The sequence below is a fragment of the Amphiura filiformis genome, chromosome 13 (assembly GCF_039555335.1).
Source record: "Amphiura filiformis chromosome 13, Afil_fr2py, whole genome shotgun sequence".
In the NCBI taxonomy this organism is placed as follows: Eukaryota; Metazoa; Echinodermata; class Ophiuroidea; order Amphilepidida; family Amphiuridae; genus Amphiura; species Amphiura filiformis.
In genome coordinates this window covers 14,836,870-14,859,951 of record NC_092640.1, presented here as the reverse complement: position 1 = coordinate 14,859,951, position 23,082 = coordinate 14,836,870, and the positions used below count along the sequence as shown (strand labels likewise).

The 23,082-nt window shown below is 35.8% G+C and overlaps 3 protein-coding genes across 3 annotated transcripts in view; all 3 read right to left on the bottom strand.

The window, feature by feature from the left end:
* Positions 1-9,652, bottom strand: part of LOC140168029 (sterile alpha motif domain-containing protein 9-like) — a 35,320-nt gene extending 25,668 nt beyond the window's left edge. The window contains exon 1 of the mRNA XM_072191333.1: positions 9,458-9,652. The gene's annotated coding sequence lies outside the window, so the exon portion shown is untranslated. The remainder of the gene's footprint in view (positions 1-9,457) is intronic.
* Positions 9,653-12,631: 2,979 nt separating this feature from the next.
* LOC140167435 (uncharacterized) lies at positions 12,632-13,408 on the bottom strand. The gene is made up of 2 exons (XM_072190742.1): positions 13,103-13,408; positions 12,632-12,661 (listed from the first exon to the last, which is right to left on the bottom strand). Exons 1-2 carry the CDS (start codon positions 13,406-13,408, stop codon positions 12,632-12,634), a joined length of 336 nt encoding a protein of 111 aa, XP_072046843.1.
* Positions 13,409-17,880: 4,472 nt separating this feature from the next.
* The window catches only part of LOC140167434 (glutathione hydrolase 1 proenzyme-like), a 29,360-nt gene continuing 24,158 nt past the window's right edge, over positions 17,881-23,082 (bottom strand). Inside the window, exons 10-11 of the mRNA XM_072190741.1 lie at positions 22,551-22,664; positions 17,881-18,267 (exon numbers count right to left, since the gene is read on the bottom strand). Of these exons, the coding sequence (XP_072046842.1) occupies positions 18,106-18,267; positions 22,551-22,664 (276 nt within the window). The 3' untranslated portion in view covers positions 17,881-18,105. The remainder of the gene's footprint in view (positions 18,268-22,550; positions 22,665-23,082) is intronic.

Genomic DNA, 23,082 nt, shown 5'->3' with positions numbered 1-23,082 from the left:
GTATCGCTTAGAGTTGCATACAATTCCAACCCCTTTCCTGTTAAAAGAGTACTCAAATTAATTGCCCACTCATCTTTTTCCAACTTTTTGCTGTTGCGTATCGCTCAAAACGATGCAAATATGCATCCATGTCATTTTTCCCTTCCTGAAAAGAAGGCAATTTTGGAGCCTTGGCTTTTTCATGATGTGTAGGAGTTGACCCATTACTATTACCTTCATTCTCTTTCTTTACATGTTCTAACTGCAACAACAATTGAACCTTTTTCATTTCCATTTCTTGTTTTTGCATTTCCATTGCAAGCTCTTTTTCTTTCATAGCATGCTCTTTTTGTTTTGCGATTTCCTCGTTCTCTAAAACTGTCTTTTCAAACTCTCTTTGTTTCAATCTAGCCTCTCGTTCCGTATCATTTTGCTGCTTAATTCGCTCGCGCTCTGTAGCCACAAAATGCTGTAGGTCTTTTCCTTCATACCCATATTGAACACCTATTTTTGTAAGTTTTTCAATTTCTAAAGTTGTTCCTGCCATGGCAATGGTTTTGGATGGATCACAACAATAATTTAACAAAACACTATCAAAAATGGCATAAAATTACAAGTAAAGAAACAAGTGGTAATTACTTTTACCCTCGCTCAATACATAATTGTAATTCCAAGCACTGGTATTTACTTTTAGTTCCAACAACAAGGAAACAAGGTGGTTTTCCTTTGTTCCCACAGGTGAAGAAACTGGGAATAATTTTACTTAACCCAAACCTACCACATCACACTTTGTTGTTGTGAAGCTAGCCTGTCTTGGTCCACAGATGAGTATTGAAGTTTGGAACGCTCTCTGCAACTGTTGAAAAATTCAATTGAATCACAAAATTAGTAACTTTGCACACAATATAAAATAACTTGTGTTCTCCACTCTTATTGTGTCTTACATACCATATGCTGTTTTAAACTCCCGGACGAGCCCCCAGAAAATGTCACACCCGAAGGATGAACATGTTGGATTATAATTAAAAGCAGCGGTACTGTTCACACAAATAAGAAATATGAACACAAGACAACAGTAATTTAAATCTTTAAATGATTATTTCATTTAATATGTTCTTAGAATAGTATATCTTCTGTTGTTCTTTTATATTAACAAAATTACATTTACATTATAACATTTTAAACTACATACATTCAACTTCTTTCAATAATCTGACTTAATTGATTAGATCCAATCATAAAATCAAACAATTTAAACAAAGTATTATAGTTCAAATGATCAAAAGTTAAAGTGGGTAAGAGGTGATTATTCCTTATACTTAATCTCGACTCACATGCAACAATATAATAGGTAAGGTGTAAGGAATCAATCAGCTCTTTTTACCCTAATTGTATTTTACAACGACTGATAAATGCTTAATTGAAAACAAATTGATGTTTTCAGATAATTCAATAATTGCAACTTATCTGAATGGGTAACATTGACTGATTCACAAAGCAATTTATTTCAATAAAAAAAAAATGATAGTCGAAAATATCAAATAATACACTGACCTATTTTTGAAGTAATTCACTCAAAATAAATTTCAGTTGAAGTATTGTGATCAATACATCAAATCTTCAATCAATGTTGTGTAATTCAAAATCACATATTAATATCCACACATATAACAATTTAAAATAAATTAAAGGTCCTAGACCATAATTAACAAAATACAAATGCTTCGTTTTGATGAGTAACTTATTCGTGTCTTTCAATATTAAATAGATAACATACACGAATAACAATTTCACATAATAATTAAATATCTTTGATAATGATGTACAAAATTCAACTGCTTCGTTCGATGAGTACCTGAGTTGAGTTGAATATTAGAGTTCTCATTTCATTTCAGTTCAAGTCCATTATTTAATTAAAAAAAAAAAAATCAATACCGACATTTTTAAACATATTTAGTTGGAACCATGGTTCGTATGCAGCCGTCCTGGAATTGGTTGATGGTGTGCTGACCCCGAATCTCTACAGATTGGTTTTCTTAGTTAGGGTGGCCAAACCGTCACTGATTACAGCTGATTAATTCACAGGGATTTGGTAACGGCAAACATTGTCTGGTTCATGGTTGGATGTATCGGTCGAGAACTGAAACATTTAATAAATTACCCAAGTGGTGATAATACAAGTACCAAAGTAAATCTTGGGATAAATTTTATCAGACTCATTTTTTTAATGACATTAAAATAATATATAATTACACATGATACTCATTCCATTCTATTCATATTACATGTATAAGTGCATGAGTATATCTCCAATTAACAATCATGTAAACATGCAAGTTCTTTGTTCTCCAATTTTGTCGGAAATCTTAAACTTCTTTGTTCTTCAAATACAATCAATTTCCACCAGTTTGTTTTTAAACTTTAAAATAATACATTAAGAATAACAACATACAGTATCAAGCATGCATATAATTTAACACAATAGCAATAACAATTAAGAGTTTTATAAACTTACTTCATCCGTCAGTTTTGGTGACTTCCAATTCAGTTGCAGATCGCCTTTCAAACTCACACACAGCTGTGCGACTCAACAGCTCTATCTTCACAACTTCATAGTGTGATGATAATAATTATGCCAACTTATACCACCCTCTGCCTGGGTACAATAATAATTGCAAAGCCTATCTTTGGCTTGGATAGGTCTTATACTGGTATAAAACAAGAACAATTGTGTTCTCACAAAATATACTGATGATGCGATCAATTTTGCAACACACACACAAAATATTGTGTTCACTTGACCAAGTCTTGTCTGGAAGTGAGGCCTCCCTCTTCACAATGTATGCTTGCCTACAATTAGTTTAACCTTATGCATATTTGATAGTGTTCTATTGTATTATTACACTTGACATAAAATAACAATAGATGAACAGAATAAGACTGATCCATTTTAATAAACAGGTAAATCACAGGCCTATCAACTGGCAACTCTCAGCTGGTTGACCAAATCATGCACTAAGCTAGCTTTCCAAAATCAAAAAAATAAGTGAAAGTTTAATTTTGGTATCTGAACTGACAGTCGGAAAAAAATATGGCACTTGGATATACCATTTAAAAAATCCTCTGGCGATAAAACTAGGTATGAAATTGTGTCTCTTAGTGTAAGGATTTTGATTTTTATAAGCCTCAAATTCGCCCGTGAGCCTTATTTGCAATTAACTTTTTGGGCGGGTGCGGCGTGCCGCACCCGCCCTGTATTCTCTGACTATTGACCTACTTTCTCACATGCCGCAGTGTTGAGAAAATATTCGTGCCGGTTATATCCCAAACACCCACAGAGGTGATAGTTTACGGCGAGTTTTGTAATTATTACTTGATTTTGATATGTGAGTAATACGATAAAGTCGTCATAGGCAGTAATGTGTTTGTATTAAAAGAAATAACAAAAATAATTGTTTAAGTAATAGAAATACTATTTGGAAATTGCAGCAAGATTTGCAGATGTTTTTATTTGAACAGTACCAGTTCACCAGTTTTGCTAGTTTTCCTAATCTTTGGGCTAAATTAATAGCATCGTGAAGGTCATATATATCATTTTATACTGATAGCTTCGGCATGTACTTAAATACAGCTTGTACGTATATGTGCATTGTGTTCAGTGTGTACATAGGCTATTTACTTTTCAAATCTTGTGACAAATAGTGCTTGATGATGCTTGTATAAGGTATTATAATTAGAATGCATATGCACCTAGAAATGGCCCAGGTTGAATAAAATAAATAAACATATGAATGAATATTTTATTCCCTGGATTATTTTTGTTGGGACAAAATAATGATATAGTTTGACGCTTTGAAATACAGTTATGTTAATCATAATAATGTTACAAAGTTAAAAAATAATATCGAAATATTGTAAAATTAAACTTTTCCCCTCATAAGTTGTATCAAAACAACATATTGAGGAAATTGATATGACAGATTTTTAAACTTTGATATGGAAAGATACCCCAGCCCTGTTGTCTCACCAGAGAAGATGAGCAGAAGTCTTTCTATCTGATGATAAAAAAAACTCTAGGTATGATTACGAAAATGTTTTAAATAACTATTATCTACAAAAGCTTTATAACAATGTTTTATATAAAATGTTAACATAAAACGTCTTCTGTTATGATGTGAAGGGTTAATATAAAAACAGGGCAAATCTGTTCCAACTGACCAGCAGAGAACAAAGGATAAGCAATAGATAAGATTAAAATCAAGGAAAATATGACACAACCTCCAATGGGGGAATAACAAACGTATAAACGTATAAAGTTAAAAACTCTTTTTAACTTTGTTTATACGTTTTGTGTTATTCCCCATTGGAAATCGATGTTGTGTCATATTTTCCCTGTTTTTAATTGTGAACTTGACTTAGTCATTCTTTCATTTCTCTTGACAATTTTTCATTTGCCCGCCCTATTCCTTTTAAAGGAATTTTTATTAGCGTTTCAAACTAATTTAGTTCGCTAACGAAAGATTTTTCCCACCCCTAAAAGGCACATCGTGGTCAGGTTTGTCAGAATGATATCCGTTTTGATTTCATCTTTTTGGGGGCGCCCGCCTTAAGCGGGTGCCACCTTATAGGCATGACTTTGTGAAAAGCTTCTAATTTCACTCTTGCTAGATTTACTTCGCAATTGTTTTGCTAAAATTATGCCCAGCTTAGAAATAAAACCACAATTTGCTTGGATTTTATTTTATTATTGTTTTCTGATATGCACGGGATAAAATCTTGTGCGTATATTCTTTGTTTAAAATACAAAATTAATGGACTTATAAAAACACCAAATAAATCGTGACCTTTGTACCGGGCTTAACCAGTTTACCGCCTCTTAGAACCCGATAGACGGTGACCAACACTATGGACCACAATAGCCTAATCTCAATGGCATAGTCCAATAACCTCAAATAAACAATCATAGTGCAAAATTTGACCTAACTTACAGAGTATGAGTTTTTGTACCCAAAGTTTCAAAGTCATTCAATGAATGTACAAATGTATGTTGTATAGTTGTCCTTGGTACAGTGTATGAATAGGCATCTTATCAAGATCAAGATAGTGATAGTGACATAACAATTAACATGCTTATCTTACCAGGGTCTTATCTATCTGCATGGTGTAATTGAAAATTATGATGTATTATTGTTTTAAGGATGAAACAACTGGCCAAGTTCTTTTGCATGGAAATTAGAACAAATTACTATACAAGCTATATCAAAAAGTTTGGTACCCAGCCGTTTTGATAGTTATTGAAAAGCCTGGTTCTTCCAATTGCAATATCGGGTCCCCCTTAAAATGATAAAATGATCAGACCATAAATCTTTTGTGACTGTTTATGGCATTAATCAACAAATTATGCGGATCCTAGATGTGTCGAGGATGTTACGTTTATGAACAAAACGTTACGTTTGTATTTTCAACATTGTTAATCATTGCTACGTGTATGTTAACAAATGAAAGTTATGTAATTTTTTTAAAACTCTTCAATGCTAAGTATTCTTTTGGATATCATCAAATTGTAAATCTCTAGACAGATTTTCAGTGTGTTAACAACTATGTATCAAAGACGTTACGTTCATGTACAAAACATTAACGTTCTTATCTTGTAAACATTGTATACCCATAGCTACTTTTATGAAGAATGAATGTTCTGTAATTGTTTTTTATCCTTCATCTCTATTAGATTTTCAGTGTATTAGCAAGTAGAAGCAATATCATCACTACAATATGCCCCCAAAACAGAACTCCCCACCCACATAATCGCAAATTGACACGACAGCTTCATTCCAATTTAATTTATTTCATCCAAAACGGTCCTGTGATACACTTTCCCCAATCAAACACATTTGCATTTGATCATCTTCTACTCTTCCCTGAGTAGATCATTATAATATCAAATCTAAACACCATGCCATGGAATTCACCATATCACGTCCAAACTCACATTGGGCGCCCCATTCCCTTTTAAAGGAATTTTTATTTCACTTGTGACTGCCAAAATATCCGAATCAGTACTTCATTTCTAAAATAACCAGCATAAATAATTGATATTTTATATATTTCTATTGTGGCTTGCAAAATCATCCATCCATGGTACATTCGCGAGTTGATTTTGACAAAAGTAATAGTCAGAAAAATGCTGCAATCTAAACCAAAATTCTGACAAAACTATGATATTATAGCCCTATATGATGTACTTTAGAAAGTTGGTCAATATATTTCATTAGCGAATTATGTTACTTTGAAAAGCAAAAACGTTGACTCCCAAAAAGCTCATGGGGCAAGTTGAAGCCTGTGAAAATAAAAATCTCACACTAGAAGCCTAAATATCATAATTAAGTTTGAAAAGGTTGAAGTTGATAAAAATATTCAGTACCAAACATTATAGTTTTTTCCTGACATTTACTGAAAAAAAAAAAAAAATAATGATGATGATAAATGGTAATGATAATAATATATAATAATTTAGAATAATTACAGTAAGGCAAAGAATTAAGCTACCAGATATGTTCACCCCTGTATATTCTAAATCTAAACAAAGAGATATATGGCAAAATTAAAACAAACAGCTAATACATGTACTCTTTAGCTTTGATTTTAAAGACCTTATTTGCTGAAATTGCTTGAGAACTAAGGGATCTAAAATGAGCGTTTATTGCGTTTCGATAGTATTTTTTGTGGCACATGAGAGCACCTCAGACCTATCGAATTGTATTCTGAATACGAAGCATGTCTTTCTGATATCAAATAATTTTTATTTTTTGAAAATCACAATATAATACAAATTTTATGACAAATTATAAAAATGTGATATTTTTCGAATTTTTGATATATAACAGTCCTCGAAGTAAATTATATACATCTAATGATATATTCTTAAAGTGTATGTAGCAGGGAGGAAAAGCCGACGGTCAATTGAAAATTTTGACCTTTCATATTGAAGATATGGATTTTTTCCCAAAAGACCTAATTTTTTTGGTGTATTGAGAAAAATAATCCATATCTTCAATACGAAGGGTCAAAATTGTCAATTGATCGTCGGCTTTTCAACCCACCTACATACACTGTAAGTATAAATCATCAGATTTATAAAGTTTACTTCAAGTACTATTAAATATAAAAATATCAATTTTTAATGATTTGCCATAAAATGTGTATTAAATTGCGAATTTCAAAATTCATAATTATTTGATATCAGAATGACATTCTTCGTATTCAGAATGCAATTCGATATGTCTGATGTGCTCTAATGTCCCAAAATAAATACTGTCCAAACGTTCATACCCCAGCCCTTAAAGAAACGGTGATCTAAAACCTAAGCTAGAAACGAAATCAAAAGTTGCACTCATCAACGGTGTATGTCTGCACTTTGCAATCATATATTGAATACAATACCGCTATTTTCAAAGATACTAATCTTACAAGTGCGAGTTATTAGCATGATGTGGTTCAATACATATGTACCGCGTGAACGTTGTAGTGCAGGGCGATATTGTTAAAATTGTATTCATCTATTACTACGGTAGTTAATCCGATTATTACGTCACTTTTACAGCGAATTGGCTGCTGGTTCAATTATGACCTATCTGTCTTTGTTTAGGATATACAAGGAGTGAACAATTAACTTAATCAATATATCATTGAAAAATAGCACTTTGATGTTTTGCAAAAGTACGTTTTACAATTAAGTGCTGTTGTTTCGGTCCTCTTCACAACATAACTCAAGAACCACAAAGGACCTACACAAGTATATGAGATATTTGAATTCTTCTACACACTCGCTATAAAATGATCAATGCAATTTTTCCAAATCGCAACAGTTTAAAATAGTTGCTAACCTTTAAATTCTTTTACTTACTGTGTATAATATAAATATAAAACACATTCGAACTTGTGGCAAGGGCAAAAGTTCAGGGAGGCGTATTGTTTATTGTTTGATACTGCATAATAGGTAAACAACGCTCTGGAATTTCCCCATATTTGCTAGGCATCATGCAACTTGGTTTTTGTTCAGGCGGCATAGGACACGCGACACGTGACGTAAGAGGTTGGTGAAAATACAAGTATGACAGTCTCATTCAAAATAGACGGTTAGCAGTTATAAATTGAAAAACAACATACTTACAGTGCGGTACATTGTCGTACCCCAACGGTTTTAGAGTAAGATAATTTTGCTTTGGCACCACATAACAAATTTAGAATTCTTTGTGAAGATTTCATGATTATGTGTTAATCCAATGGCGACGTCAAAAATGGCGATATCGCATCCACCACCGCCTGTTTTTGTTTTTCACATTCTTGTGGCGATAGTCATTCCCAGATTTGATATGATGAACGGGTGCGATTATTCTGATACTAATTTTGACATACTTTTAACAGCATTCTAACCACCCAAATATTGTGCGTCCTTTTTAAACCCAAAAGGTTAAAGCGTCCTTTTTAAACCAAGGATATCAACGTTTATATATCAAAGTTAGGAATGTTTACTGGTAATGTTTACTGAATTTAAATATGGACATCAGAGTAGGAAACAGATGAATACAGGGTATTCCTGAATCGTCGGAAATTGTCAATTTTGGGTATTTTAATGCCGGAAACAATACAGCCTGGAAGACAACCATGACAACATCTACTACATACTTTCTGAATTTTGAAAATGAACTCAATTGATTGCTTTGTTCTTGATTATATAAGAATTGTACGATAATGCCTCATTATTGAACCATTCCACTGATATTATTCAAATATTGACCAATAACCTGCACCTGAAGCACCAGTCATTGCGTCTTGTCTGTTGCCATTGATCGATATTATTTAAAGGCGGAGGCACCCTATTAGCGTTAACGTTGGATATTTAATTATATTCTTTATTTTCCACCCGACTTACCTGCGTAATAAATCAATAAAATAATTAAATGTCCAAAAGCTAAAGTAAAATAGGGCGCCCCCACCAAATGTTAAATCCCTCGAACGGATTGAAAATGAGGCATTTTTTGTAACATTCTTATATTTCAAGATCGGAGCTTGGGGATCGGAGTGGTCAATTATCAAAATTTTAGCTGTTTTATTCTTCAAACGCACCAACTATTTAGTTTAGTTTGATTCGGGCATTAAAGTACCAAAATGTTTAAGTTTCCCACGATCTGTTGTTTCAGGGACATGCACCCTGTATTACATGCGATAATAAATATCCCCCATACATAGCTCTACGTTACCGGTCAACGGATAGTTAGTTGGTTTTTATTTTATTTTGTGTTACAGCAACGGAAAACTTTCTGATAATTGTTATTAATATTATTTCATTGGGTAAAGAATAACAACATTATATTGAACGGAAATCGTATATTATTTGTTAAATGAGCCATGAGATTAATAGGAAAATATGAACTGGCCATAAAAATATGAACTTACCTTTTTACCATCATGAACTTACCCTTTTTTATGTAGTTTCCTCACGTTCGGGATAAAGTCTTGAGAACGCTAAACGAAATCATATATTCAAGTGGACTCAAGATAGTAATTATAATGAACTTCACAACAATTTAATTAGATTCCAGAGTGACACTTATGAAGTTAGCGGTGTATTATTTTTTGCACGTTGCAATTATTGAATACAGTGAATGCACCGTGAATAGTGAATACCCAGTTTATGTACGTGTATGCTCATGGATAGATTTACACAGACATAGAAATGTAATGTACAGGTCATAAGCCTATTATGATATACGGTTCATAGTCAGAATCAATGTCGTACCCGGGGGCTACACATTCAGTATAAAGCGGGTCAGCTCAGAAATTATGTCATCATCATCTGTCCTTCGGCTGAGTGCGAATCTGGCGACCACAAGATTTCTCCACACACAGCGATATTTGGTATATCAGGGCTTTCAGATCTCTATTTTGGTAAAATTCAGGGTTCTTGTGGAGAGCTTGGAGATGCGCGGTCCAAAACAGTGGGTTTTTTTCGGGGGAGCGTAACGGCACGGTCATTGGTGTTAAATGTCCTCCCCCGTGGTCCATGTCTCATTTTGCCACGAGGTGGTATAGAACGAGCTAGAGAGCATACACTCAGAGAAATATTCACACGTTATGTAAAAAAAACACGATGTAAATTAAATTATACACAATACATGTAAAAGTTTGTCAAAAACTTTTACCATGCCAGTTTGTAAATGCTTCAAGTACATACATGTATTTGAACTGTAACGAAGCTAGTTTACCTAGTTTGTGTAATCATTGCATGTAAGAAAGCAATGGCGGACACGACGTGTGTGTGTGATGGTGTAGCGCATACCTGCTGAAACTTCATTCAAATAGGTAGGTTTCGGAGTCATTAAGCTTGAACCAAACTGGAGATTCGTTCGATAAGTTATGCATGGATTTCCTTGAGACTTTAAAAATGGCTATTTATGGGTTCATTTTGATAGATTGATCAACATTAGAATTGACATGCACAGCACCGGGACATTGCAGCGATCATGTGTTACGAGCCCGAGTAGGACAATCATTACAGTACAATACTGTACTGTATACACTGCGCCCGGACTGCGTGTATTTAGCAATGTGTGTACGTGTTGAGATAGATTACAAATACCACAGGAGATCTTCTCTGGTATATAAATACGGACAGTGTAGCCGTGATATGCATTGAAATGACTTCGATAATGTAGCCTAGTGTACCAAGTGTGGGACTCGAATTAGGCTTGAAGTAACAATGCATTAGTGTACTATAGCATTGTATCGTACATGCACATGTGAGAGAGAAATGCTACATTGAACATTAACTAGATAGCGGGTGAATTGATAGAAAAGAAAAGAAAAACAAAATAAAATACTTCATGCATGAAATTGTATTGTTGAACGAATCTGACAGTTGACCAAGATCTGATGACTTCAAATCTATCATGAATTATGTTTCAGCATAAAATAAAACAGAAAGAAAGAAAGAAAGCCCCAGTCCTATCTAATAATAAAGTATTTTTTTGCTTAACTGTTATGTTTTTTACAAATTCAAGGTTGTGTGAAAATACCTATTTGTTATGGGTTCATATGCTACATAAATGTTATGTATTTTTTACATAGGTTGTGTAAAAATTACATAACAATTATGTAAAAATACCTAATAGCGGAGGTAAAAAAATCTACATTAAAGCTATGCAAATATTTTACCTAATATGCGTAGTATTTTTTTACTTAACTGCTATGTTATTTTTACATAATTCATGGTTATGTAAAAAACACCTATTTGTTTCGGAGTTCATATGCTACCTAATGTTATGTATATTTTTTACATAACCTGTGTAAAAAATTTTCTGTGTGCACTGCGTGTATTTAGCAATGTGTGTACGTGTTGAGATAGATTACAAATACCACAGGAGATCTTCTCTGGTATATAAATACGGACAGTGTAGCCGTGATATGCATTGAAATGACTTCGATAATGTAGCCTAGTGTACCAAGTGTGGGACTCGAATTAGGCTTGAAGTAACAATGCATTAGTGTACTATAGCATTGTATCGTACATGCACATGTGAGAGAGAAATGCTACATTGAACATTAACTAGATAGCGGGTGAATTGATAGAAAAGAAAATAAAAACAAAATAAAATACTTCATGCATGAAATTGTATTGTTGAATTAATCTGACAGTTGACCAAGATTTGATGACTTCAAACCTATCATGAATTATGTTTCAGCATAAAATAAAAGAAAGAAAGAAAGAAAGAAAGAAAGTCCCAATCCTATTGACCTGTCTTTTTGCTTAACTGGTATGTATTTTTTACATAATTCAAGGTTGTGTGAAAAATACCTATTAGTTATAGGGTTCATATGCATAAATGTTATGTATTCTTTACATAATTTGTGTAAAATATTACATAACAATTATGCAGTAAAATACCTAATAGCTGAGGTAAAAAATCTACATAACATTTATGTAAATATTTTACATAATATGTAAATATTTTTTACTTCCTGCTATGTTTTTTACATAATTCATGGTTATGTAAAAAATACCTATTTGTTTTGGGTTTCTATACGTACATCGAAGTTGTGTAAAATTTTACATAATTTATGTATTTTTTTCTGTGAGTGTACCTTCTAGCAGGCTCTTCCTCAGACAGATATGCCCTAGGACCCTCAGTTGGCGAGTCCTTTAACAAAATTGAGGCTCAGTGTTGGTCATGTCATATTACATGATTGTGTTTGAGACATGATCTGTCCGTATAACATTTAGCCAGAGGATGATTTAAGCACTTCCCACCACGCCACTGTGTTGACTTGCGGTTAGCACAGCTGTGTGAGTGAACATGACATGACTGCTCGCACATTTGCATTGACGGCCATGGTTAAATTTGAATTTGGACTGATATATTTACAATAAAAACGCATTCACAATGCTGGTCGATTTCACATTTTATGTTACCTACAGAAGGTGTGAATTATCCTTCATGCATACATCACTTCAGATCTGAAATCGACCAACTAATAATGACACACGCACAATTCTTAAACAACGTCTTTTGCACAGAATTCAATGGGATTTGAAAAGTAAAGTGGCAGTTGAAACTCTGGTGATAACACGTTTGCAGTGCATGATGGGGCTTCCTTAAATCATCCTCTGACATTTAGCATAATGCTGCAGCAGGAGGTAGCAATGAATATTAATTATCATTACAAGTATAATAATAATAATGAGAGACAATACATATACAAGCTACTGCACATTGCGGAATTATCAATAATCAATAATTATTATTACAAATGTAACACGCCTTATTGATCAAAGCAATATTGATTGCGTTTGCTATAGTTTTTACTTGAAACATTTACAAAAACTATGGAATATGCCATAATCGATTTTGTTATTGTTAACAATATGTTATTAATCATGGTGAACGCATTGGGGTGAACTCGAAAGTACGCAAATGTGTATCGCAAGTATTCAATAAATGTTCTTAACAAAAAGGTTCATAAGCTTAAAAAGTTACCTTTTCAGAGTCTGAGTTGAGCAAGGACGTAGCTTGCGACACCATCACGGCGTCTTCATTCAGCGTAGTGATTACACTCCTCCGGTCACCTGACCACCCGGTGGGTGTTCAAGTGGCAGCAGATCGTCATAGATGGCGGGCAGGTCGTATCCGGCATCCCTGTTGAGTGTAGGTCTTTGGGTCTTGATCTCTAAGGCTTCTCTGATCTTTCGGTTCCAGAAGTGGTCCTCCCTACCCATAACTTCAACATTGTCCAAACTGATGTCATGCTGGTGATTGGATTTATGTTCACCAACTGCTGTCAAAGGGGCTGTGGTTCTAGTGTGTTCTTTAACCCTAGTGGCTAGGGCTCTTGCTGTCTCTTCAACATAGGTGTCCGTGCACCTGCCCGCCATCTATGACGATCTGCTGCCACTTGACCACCCACCGGGTGAATTCGTGTGAATTCGGGTAAAAAGTGATTTTGGCCTTGAGTCATTAAGGCTTGTAACACTAGGGACCTCCGCAATGGTATTTACCAACTTATTGAACAACTTTCAATTATCACGTAATATTTTGCTGTTGATTGCCATTGCCAACGTTTTTGTCTGTCTGCACCTGTCATGTCGGTCTGCGTTTGCACCTCTCTGTTCTTGTCTGCTTTTCGCAGGAGTTTATTTTGTGTTATCATAGGGCGATTTTTGGAGCTTGCTCTTGTGATCGTCCTACCATCGTATTTACTCATTATAACGCTTGTTGATTATTATATATTGATGGTAAAAATGAACTTGAATTGAAGAATTGAATTAAGATAATACATAGCTGTAGTGTAAAATATTGCACATCTGTTGTGTAAAATATTACATATCTGCTGTGTAACTGCTTACACAACTTGGCTGTGTAAAGAAATTGTGCACAATAATTGTGTAGAATATTTCTCAACTGTTCTTTTAAAATGACACAACTCGGGTTATGTAAACTGTTCACACAACAGTTGCTACGTACATATATTAAACAGGGGTTGTGTAAAATTTTGCCCAACTTGTGTAAGATTTTACGCAACCGTTATAACAGTGTATGATATCATCTTGGTAACTCTGCTGCTGCATTTTTCTGGTTTTTATATAAATTGTATCTATTTGTGAAATTTATGTTAGCCAGTAGTGGTACAAAAGTTACCATAATTGTGTGAAATCGCCAAACTTCGTTTCGCGGTTCTTGTGTGTTGGAGAGATGAAAATACGCCAAAGGTGGTAGTGAAAGTCAATAGTGCTTGATTGTCTTCTCGACTCAAAAAAAGAGCGGTACCTCTTTTCTTATCATAAATAACGTACCGCTTGTCTTGAGTCACCGAAATTCCAGTGTATTAACTGAATTCCCTGCCCCTATAATATACATAACTTTTGTTTCCAGTGTGTTATTATTTTTTGAAAATATGCAAAAATAGTCACAAATTTATCACGGGGTGTAAGCTAATCGCAGATCCATCCTATGCTCTCATATTGATGATACGAATGTTAACTCATCATCTTACTCAGGGGTAATGCCCACCATCAACATCGACCATTAAGCATGTTAAGGCAGGGTTGGTGAAGCCCGTCATATATGTTTATACAGTGTATGCTTTTTATTTCGCTCTTGTCAGTTATTGTAATTATTGATATGGATATGGACTATCATGGATATGGTCTATAACTTGGGATGTTATTTTGTCAAACTTACGCGGCATTACGTACTGGAAATGATAGTACTTATTTTGATATCGCTGGATAGGTGAGACTCATAGCTATACATTGGTAGCAAATATAACAGTATACAATAAAGGGCTAATAGTAGGATGAGGGTTAAGAACGAAACTTTCCAATGGATTGATGTGTTGCACCTTTTACCAAAACACAACAAGAAATTTAAAAAGAAAAAACGGGTTTTTTTTCATATTGAATTGCTGCTTTTTCGTGCCATGTTCGAAAACACAGCAACATTTTCTTCTTCCATACCTATTATGTGGGCAACATGAATACTACAAAAAATGTGACATTCCATGCATGAAAATTAAATGGTGAACGCATAGTCTACATTAAAGTGAGTTGGAGTGGTTTGTTGTTGTTTGTTTGTTTGCCTGTTTTTTGTTTTTGTTTGTTTGTTTGGTTTTGTGCAACATGGCTTCGGGGTAAAAGAAAACAATGTAACATACTGTAACGGAATTTCCCCCCTATAAAAAATGTGCATGCTGAATTATCAGCTGTTTTGCGGCCTTCATCAAAGCATTTTTGTTGCGCTCAACCACGGCTCGTGTACCATACTTAGGTTATTTTTGGAAGTTTTGTATTGTGAAAGGCGCGTACAAGCAACGTTGATCAGGAAGCGGCATGTCCCTTTGTGATAATTTGGCAATCGAGGATGCTGATTGGTTGAAGGTCAGATGATCAAAACATTAGCGTGGGCTGAGGTGCGCGATTTCAGAAAGTTGTCAGACGATGGGACCGACTGACTGTGGACAGGCCGAGTGCCGTGACGGATTGGCAAGCCGTAGTCAGACAGGATGTTGGAAGCAATGGAAAATTCATTTAATTTTACCGTGACAATCTAAACGACCGAGCAAAATCGACAGCAGTGAATGGACAATACAAATTTACCAAGTTCGACGAGTTTTGATTGTGATTACATTTAACTTCGTAATATGCCGAGATATGGAGAAAGATTCGCATTTTTGTCCTTATTTGAATGGATATTATTGCCCAGATTGGAGTTATGTCTCCGATGAAGCTTTGACAGCTTACGACGCCAATGGACATGATATTAAGCGTATTAACGACACTTGATCAGCGAAGACGCCATTTTTGCATCGCATGTGTTTCTGCAATGGACATTTCGCAATTTAGATTAAAAAGCTGGGCAGCAAAATGTGGGATTTAAATTTCTTCGATAAGTATACTTCGCGACAACGACAGACAAGCATGGTCGACAGGCGATGACATGGGACATTGGACATGTGTATAAATTTAATGTGAGTTTGTGATTTCATGATTTTGACATGCATCTAAATGTAAACAATTTGTGCTTCTTGTGGGGGATGAGTAAAATAAATGTTTGCCAAATTGTGATGTGTTTGAGTAAAGTTTCGGTTGTATTTTCTGTTTTGGACATTGTTTTGAGAGTCAAAATGTCTGAAATTGGGTCAGAGCAGGTAAGTTCAGGTCATTGTTTGGCAGGGATTGGGACGGGCCTTGTGGAAAGTAAAGTGGGTTAAAATATTATGTTTTTGCAGAACAAGCAGCACAGATGGTTTAAATTGTAATGACATTTTGTGCACAGGAAGTTGAACTTTGTGTAAATATAGATTATAAGCTTTTTATCATGTTGATTGAAATTGTGTAGCTAAAGTATGGTGCGCCGAAAGCGTCATAATTGCGATTGTAAGCATGGTTCAGATTAAGTGCACTTAGTGTAAAGTAGGCCAGGTTGAAATAATGTGCGACTTTGAGTAACAAGTAGTTGCATAATTTACGAAATTTGTGCATGCTGATTGCGTAATCATATTTTGGTTTTGGCTAAATGCTTTGTGTAAAAGTATATAGTGCATCATTTGATTCAAGATTTGTATAAAAATATGTTTTGATAAAAATGTGTATTCATGCATTGTACATAACTTTTGTAGGAGTAGAAAACTATGTTGTGTAACTTTGGTAAATACAATTGTGTATTTCTAACTTGGTTATGGCAAGCCATTGTTGACAAAATTGGCATTGAAATTGATGATTGGTGTGTGACAAAAATAGATCATTTTAATGTTATAAATAACGCAGCCATTGTTTAAATATTGTACTTATACACTGGCTTTGTGTACCAACTCAAAAATGTGTGTTCAGTAAACAGGTTGTGTTCCATTAAGAGCCATATGCCCATGCAGACTCCTCGTGCACTTTAAAGTCTGTAGTGGTCCTAATGTGTATAAAGAGATTGTCTTTCAAGTGGAAATCTGCGCAGTGGTGCAGAATGTGTTGATGTGGCTCCCAGCATCAACTCCCGAAGGTTGTGCGCAACATAGATTTCCATGAGGACATTCGTAATGTGTGTTCGGTGTGTAGGCGTGCTATGGTTTCAAAAATAATGCTTGCAGTGTGCATTCATAATGTCATTTTGTGAAATAATTGTAAAAATGTAATATTAATGTTGGTAGGCCTAATTGCACTTTTGTGGTTGATGCATTTAAGAGTTGCAGATTAGGTGAGTTGTGAGAGAGCTTTAGTGAGAGTTTAGGGAAGCGAATGCTTGAGTTGCTCAAAAAGTGTGAGTTAACGTGTACAGTAGCGGCATGTGTGTTTCAGGATTGTGCGAGAATAAAAGAGTTGGCGAGTTGGCAAGCTTATGACGGAAAAGTAGTTAAGGGCGATACCAGTAGAAAGAAATAGTATACAGTTGTAGTAGACAAATTGGGTTCAAGAGTAAGGTAAAAGTCAGTTGTTGTGAGGTTTGGCATTTTAAAAAGTTTGGCAGGTGCATGAAGTGAAGAGTTCAGTAACCTTTGTTTATGTATTTACATGGAAATGTACTTTGATGAATGTCCTTTCACAATATTATAACGAATGTGGAGACAACGGATGTTCTCAATCTAAAAGATGCGCCTTTATTCTTTACAATTTTAATTAGAAGAAAAGAAAATAGACATAAAAACAAAAGGCAACAAACAAAACACACGGACGCTCCCAATATCACAAGACGACACATATATAACATGTATACATAGAGCTATTATTTATCCACTTAAAATATAAATATAAACCTTCGTACTCCCAAATTAAAATTTTACTTATTCTAACACCGTAACCCAGCAAACACAAAACGTTAATATGTCGGTTATACGTAATAAATGGTATAAAACGTGGTTTTTTTTCAAAACGTTTTATGACCTATAAGTAACCCGACATTTAAATGTTATTAAAACGTTTTGACCACAACCGAAACGATTTTCTAACACGTTTATAATGTTTTAAAAACATTGCTGTGTTTACTGGGAAGCTAATATAGATGTATGATATTAAACCTTTATTAATTGTTCAACATATCCAAAATAAAGTGAATGCTGGGGTGTACTAATATTGTTTCCGCTTTCTTAATATCCATCAGGTCCTGTGTATTTTCCTCTTCGTTTGTCACTGTGAGCATACAGATACCCATCGGATTCTCTCTTGACTACTTGTATGACAGAGTAAACATTTGTGTTTGCTTCAGATGCGAGAACTTGACCACGGCTTTGTAAATCATCCAAGATACTCTGTAATCAGTAAACAGGGAAACATTAATAATTATTTATGGCAAAAGGCTATTTTCATAATTACCGTAAACAAATTTTTACGGTAGTTTGTTAAAATTATTATTTTTTTCTTTTAAACTCTATAAATATCTGTGTTACAGATATTTTGCAAATTAAAATAAAAAAAAAATGAAATAGGCACAGATGCTTATTATCGATTTTTTACGGTATAATAGTATCACAACCTATAATCATGATAAATTAACAGAATATTCCGAGATATATATTATACTTCCAATGTACGAGTATTGTGTTTTAAATTTTTTAATCCAGCCTCATTAAATCAAGTTTCTTGCTTGTTTTTACTTCGCCATGGGTCTGTTTCTAGGCAGATTGCTTTAATTAATTGTGTCTCAATTGCTTCACAAAAGACATTTTCACTTTCACAGGATTAACAATGCAGAAAACTAGAAGCACTGTTAGGCGATATGGAAAACGTATAACGAACGACTCTGATACATGTACAATAAGTCAACTGCTCAGTGCCAGAAGTGGGTAGGTGCAATAGCTGCCATGTGTAGCTGCCATGTGTAAATTAGTACTATATACTGTGTTTAAATTGTACTAATATAATCTACACATGAGAGCTATTGCACTTACCTGCTTCTGGCACAGAACAGTCGAAATAAACAAACTAATGTAATTTGGACATGAGATGCAAGTTTTGTTCCACGTAAATTGAACAATTCGTTCGACAAGGTTAACCCAACAAGGATGTTATAATAATTTGAATCTTGTTCCTTAAGAGTTGTCAATGTTTCATTTTAATTCGAATGGGTCATATTAATTGTTTTTCTTTTTTTTTTATAAACTCCTCAAATATATCTCCACATTGTTTCATATCAGTGAAACCATTGTTCTTTCCTGTCAACAATGACACCTCATTTGTGACGATAACTTATTCCACTGCTGAGTAACTTTCTTTGAAAGACATAGAGGTCTCAACGAAAATGTGCCAAACTGACCATTGTCTGCGCTCATCTTATTGCTTTGAATGAATGAACGAGTGGTTTAATGCATGAATAAAAGAATGAAAAGCTGTTTGCAGTACATCATGTTGAATAAAAAGTGCTAGGATGGTTCTACATGTGGATTAAAATTTGATCAACGCAAGTCAATCTCTCTTGCTGGTCACGTCTTCATAGTGGTCATTTGCAAGAAGGCTCTAATCAGCCATGGTTCGATTTATTGGTCAGCTTGAGGTTGGGATACCTCAGAAAGGTAGTATCAAAGGTCGCTATCACGGGAACACCTATTTTCTGCTCTATTTTGGTCTTCCGATCGCTGTTTTTTACCAACTTTTCACATCAATACTCGTTCAAACTACCGTGAATCGTATTTTGGACTTGTTTCTCCACGTATCTGGTATCTAGCTCAATTATTTTGAGCTTTTCCTGTGACTACTTTCGCGAGGTTTATCCACCATCTTGGATTTTTCTGGATCAATGTTTACATTCATCATCGATCATCATTATTTATTCGATGCTGTCCGGAGTTTTTAACATGCATGTATGCATGGTATGACAGGTTTGATGCCCATACTACTCCTTGCTACCGGAACTAAGGTCAGTTACCAGTTATTTTTGACTTGTATTAGACATTTGCAGTGCCACCTTTGTGCTCTTTGTGGTTATTTTTTTGGCTACCATCAGTTTGTTATGAAACATATGAAGTATGAACACTGCCATACTAACTCATACTACAGCCTCTACAGTTGACTTTGCTGTGTCTACGTACTCTAATAACTCTTGCCTATAGATGTCATCCACCATCAATAAAACTTTTTTGTTGTCACGTGTGGCATTCTGTGTTGTGATTGTGACTCAATATGTATCACAATAGTCGTAAGCTATTGCAAGCCCCCTGGTCATTCTCAACATGTTCACTTGCAAATGATATTCAACCAAATAAGAACTTAGCGTTGATGTACTTTGCCATCCTCTTGACTATTCAAGCAAATGACGTTGAAGTATGTAATATAATATACCCCCAAGTACCCCTGTGGGGTCTGCAAAAAAGCTGTTCGCTGGTCAAAAACGAGAACAGCTGTAGCCTGTGATACGTGCGATACATGGTATCATACTGATTGTATGGGAATGTAATCTGAAGTGTATGAAAGTATTAATTGCATGTCTTGTGACACCCCAAACTACTCCTCATCAATCCTTGATACTTACCTGAGTGAATCTGACAATAAATTTCAAGCGTTATCAATCATTGACAGTTCATCGGACGCATTTACATGTAGTTCAGTTAACGCCAGTAACCTTGGAAGTCCGTCAACCACCACCAGTGGCCCTTCATCCCACAGTCGCTCATCCATTGATTCTAAGCCCAATCCTGGCTCTCCTCTTCAACAATCTTCCCCCATTAAGCCCAAGTAAAGGAGAAAGATCCCTCTTGCATGAAAATCTGCTGACGTAACTCCTATCTTTAAGAAGGGTGACAAACACAAACCTGAAAACTATCGCCCAATATCGCTCACATCAAGTATCTGCAAAACAGCTGAGCATATCATCCACAGCCAGATCATGCAACACCTCGATGCACTCAACCTGCTACCTGAATGCCAATTTGGATTCAGGAAGAAGCGTTCCTGCGATTCACAGCTCCTGATAACAATTAACGACCTGGCCAGAGGACTTCGAGACAAGCAGCAGATCGATGCAGTTCTTCTTGATTTCTCGAAGGCTTTCGATCGTGTACCTCATGAACGTCTTCTTTTGAAGCTCCCACAGTACGGGGTCCGAGGCCAGGTACTCTCTTGGATCCGAGACTTCTTATCAGGGCGAACCCAGAGTGTGATTCTAGAGGGGGAAAAGAAAAGCGTTGCCAGCGTAACTTCAAGGGTGCCCCAAGGCACTGTTCTGGGACCCTGTTGTTCTTGGTCTTCATTAACGACCTGCCCGAGTGTGTTTCGTCAAGTATACGACTCTTTGCCGATGATGCCCTCCTGTATAGACCAATTCAATCTCAAGATGACATCACTGCCCTTCACCAAGACCTCGCCAACCTTCAGGAGTGGGAGAAGAAGTGGCTAATGCAATTCAACGCTGACAAATGCGAAGTTCTCAGAATCTCCAACAAGCGAAGTAACATCTTGGGCGCAACCCCGTATTCAATCCATGGGACTGCACTCCGAACTGTTGAGGAGGCAAAGTATCTGGGTGTCACTATCCACCGTAACCTCAGCTGGAAGCCGCATGTTCAAAACATCTGCAACAAAAGCAACAGCACCCTCGGCTTTCTCCGCCACAATTTGAGGAAATGTTCCCCTAAGATCAAGGAACTGGCCTACAAGACATATGTTCGTCCCACACTGGAATATTCATCTACGGTGTGGGATCCACATACGCAGGACCTGATTGCCCAGATTGACATGGTCCAACGGCGTGCTGCTAGGTTTGTGACGGCCGACTACAACCAACAGAGCAGTGTAACCCAGATGCTACAAAGTCTACAATGGCAGACACTCTATGAACGTAGAGCCCACAGCAAAATCATCATGCTGTACAGGATAGTGCATGGTCTTGCCGCCATTCCTGCTGCTCCACCTTACTTGTTCCCATCTTCATCAGACCAGACTAGAGGCCACAATCAACAGTTCAAACAACAACATTGCAGAATCCTGTCTTATCAACACAGTTTCTTCCCAAGTGCCATCTGTATCTGGAATTCTCTACCAATCACTGTGGCGTCAGCTCAGTCACTGGATATTCTCCGGAACCGTCTGGGACCATTCACCCTCCAATAGTCTGCCACAGGGTGTTCTTCTTACTTGCACCGTGTTTTTAGTTATCTGCACATTTCGTTGAAATTTGTTCCCGTGACCAAGCACCTTTTGCACCCAAGTACGACTATACTCCACTACGGAGGGATGTACTCAATGGAAGAAGAAGAATCAAAGTGTGGCAACTTTTGGAGTTTCCCGCAGTATGATCTCCAAGCTAAAAGCCAAGTTTCATCAAACCGGAGATGTCAAAGAGAGACCCAGCAATGGCCACCCAAGAAAAACAACGGCTGCAGAAGACCGGTACATCAGACTGGCAGCACTTTGAAACCGTTTTAATGAAACAGTGTGATATTCCTTACTCATGTTTACTGATGCAAATGGCGTAGACAATGGCAGAGTTTGCACATTTTGTTTGAGACCTCCTTGTCTTTCAAAGACAATTACTCAACCATGGAATAAATTATGGTCACAAATTTGGTGTCATCTATATACTAGTACATTATGTACATACCCGAGCAAAATCCCCATCATAATGAATATCTGCAGGCAACCATTGTTGATGTATCCTGGGTTGATCCACTGCATTTGCAAGACTATGCTGACCAAAGTGTATAAACGAGAAGGCCTGGAAATCGAGCAAGATGTCAAGTTAATAATTACATATAGATTCCTTTAATGTTGACACGATACGTTGTGTCATTTTTATGTGAATCGTGCTGGAGGTGGGTGACTCGATTGAATGACAGGCTCATGATCTGCTTATCCCCCTATATTGACCAAATAAATCAAACTTGAGCTTTGGTCATCTGAAGAGAGCTCATATTACTCACAACAATATGTTTATTACAGACGGAAAAAATACACTAAGCCAAAAAAGAAACTTACAATTTTTCACAAGGTCATTTCTTAAAAACCAGTGCATCAAAATGAACCAAAATTACCCACAGGCTTACTTCAATACTCTACTCTAAACACCAGGAAGCTGTTCCATATCAGTGCATTTTGCTGTTATGTGCTTGGTTATTGACACGTGCACTTATTAC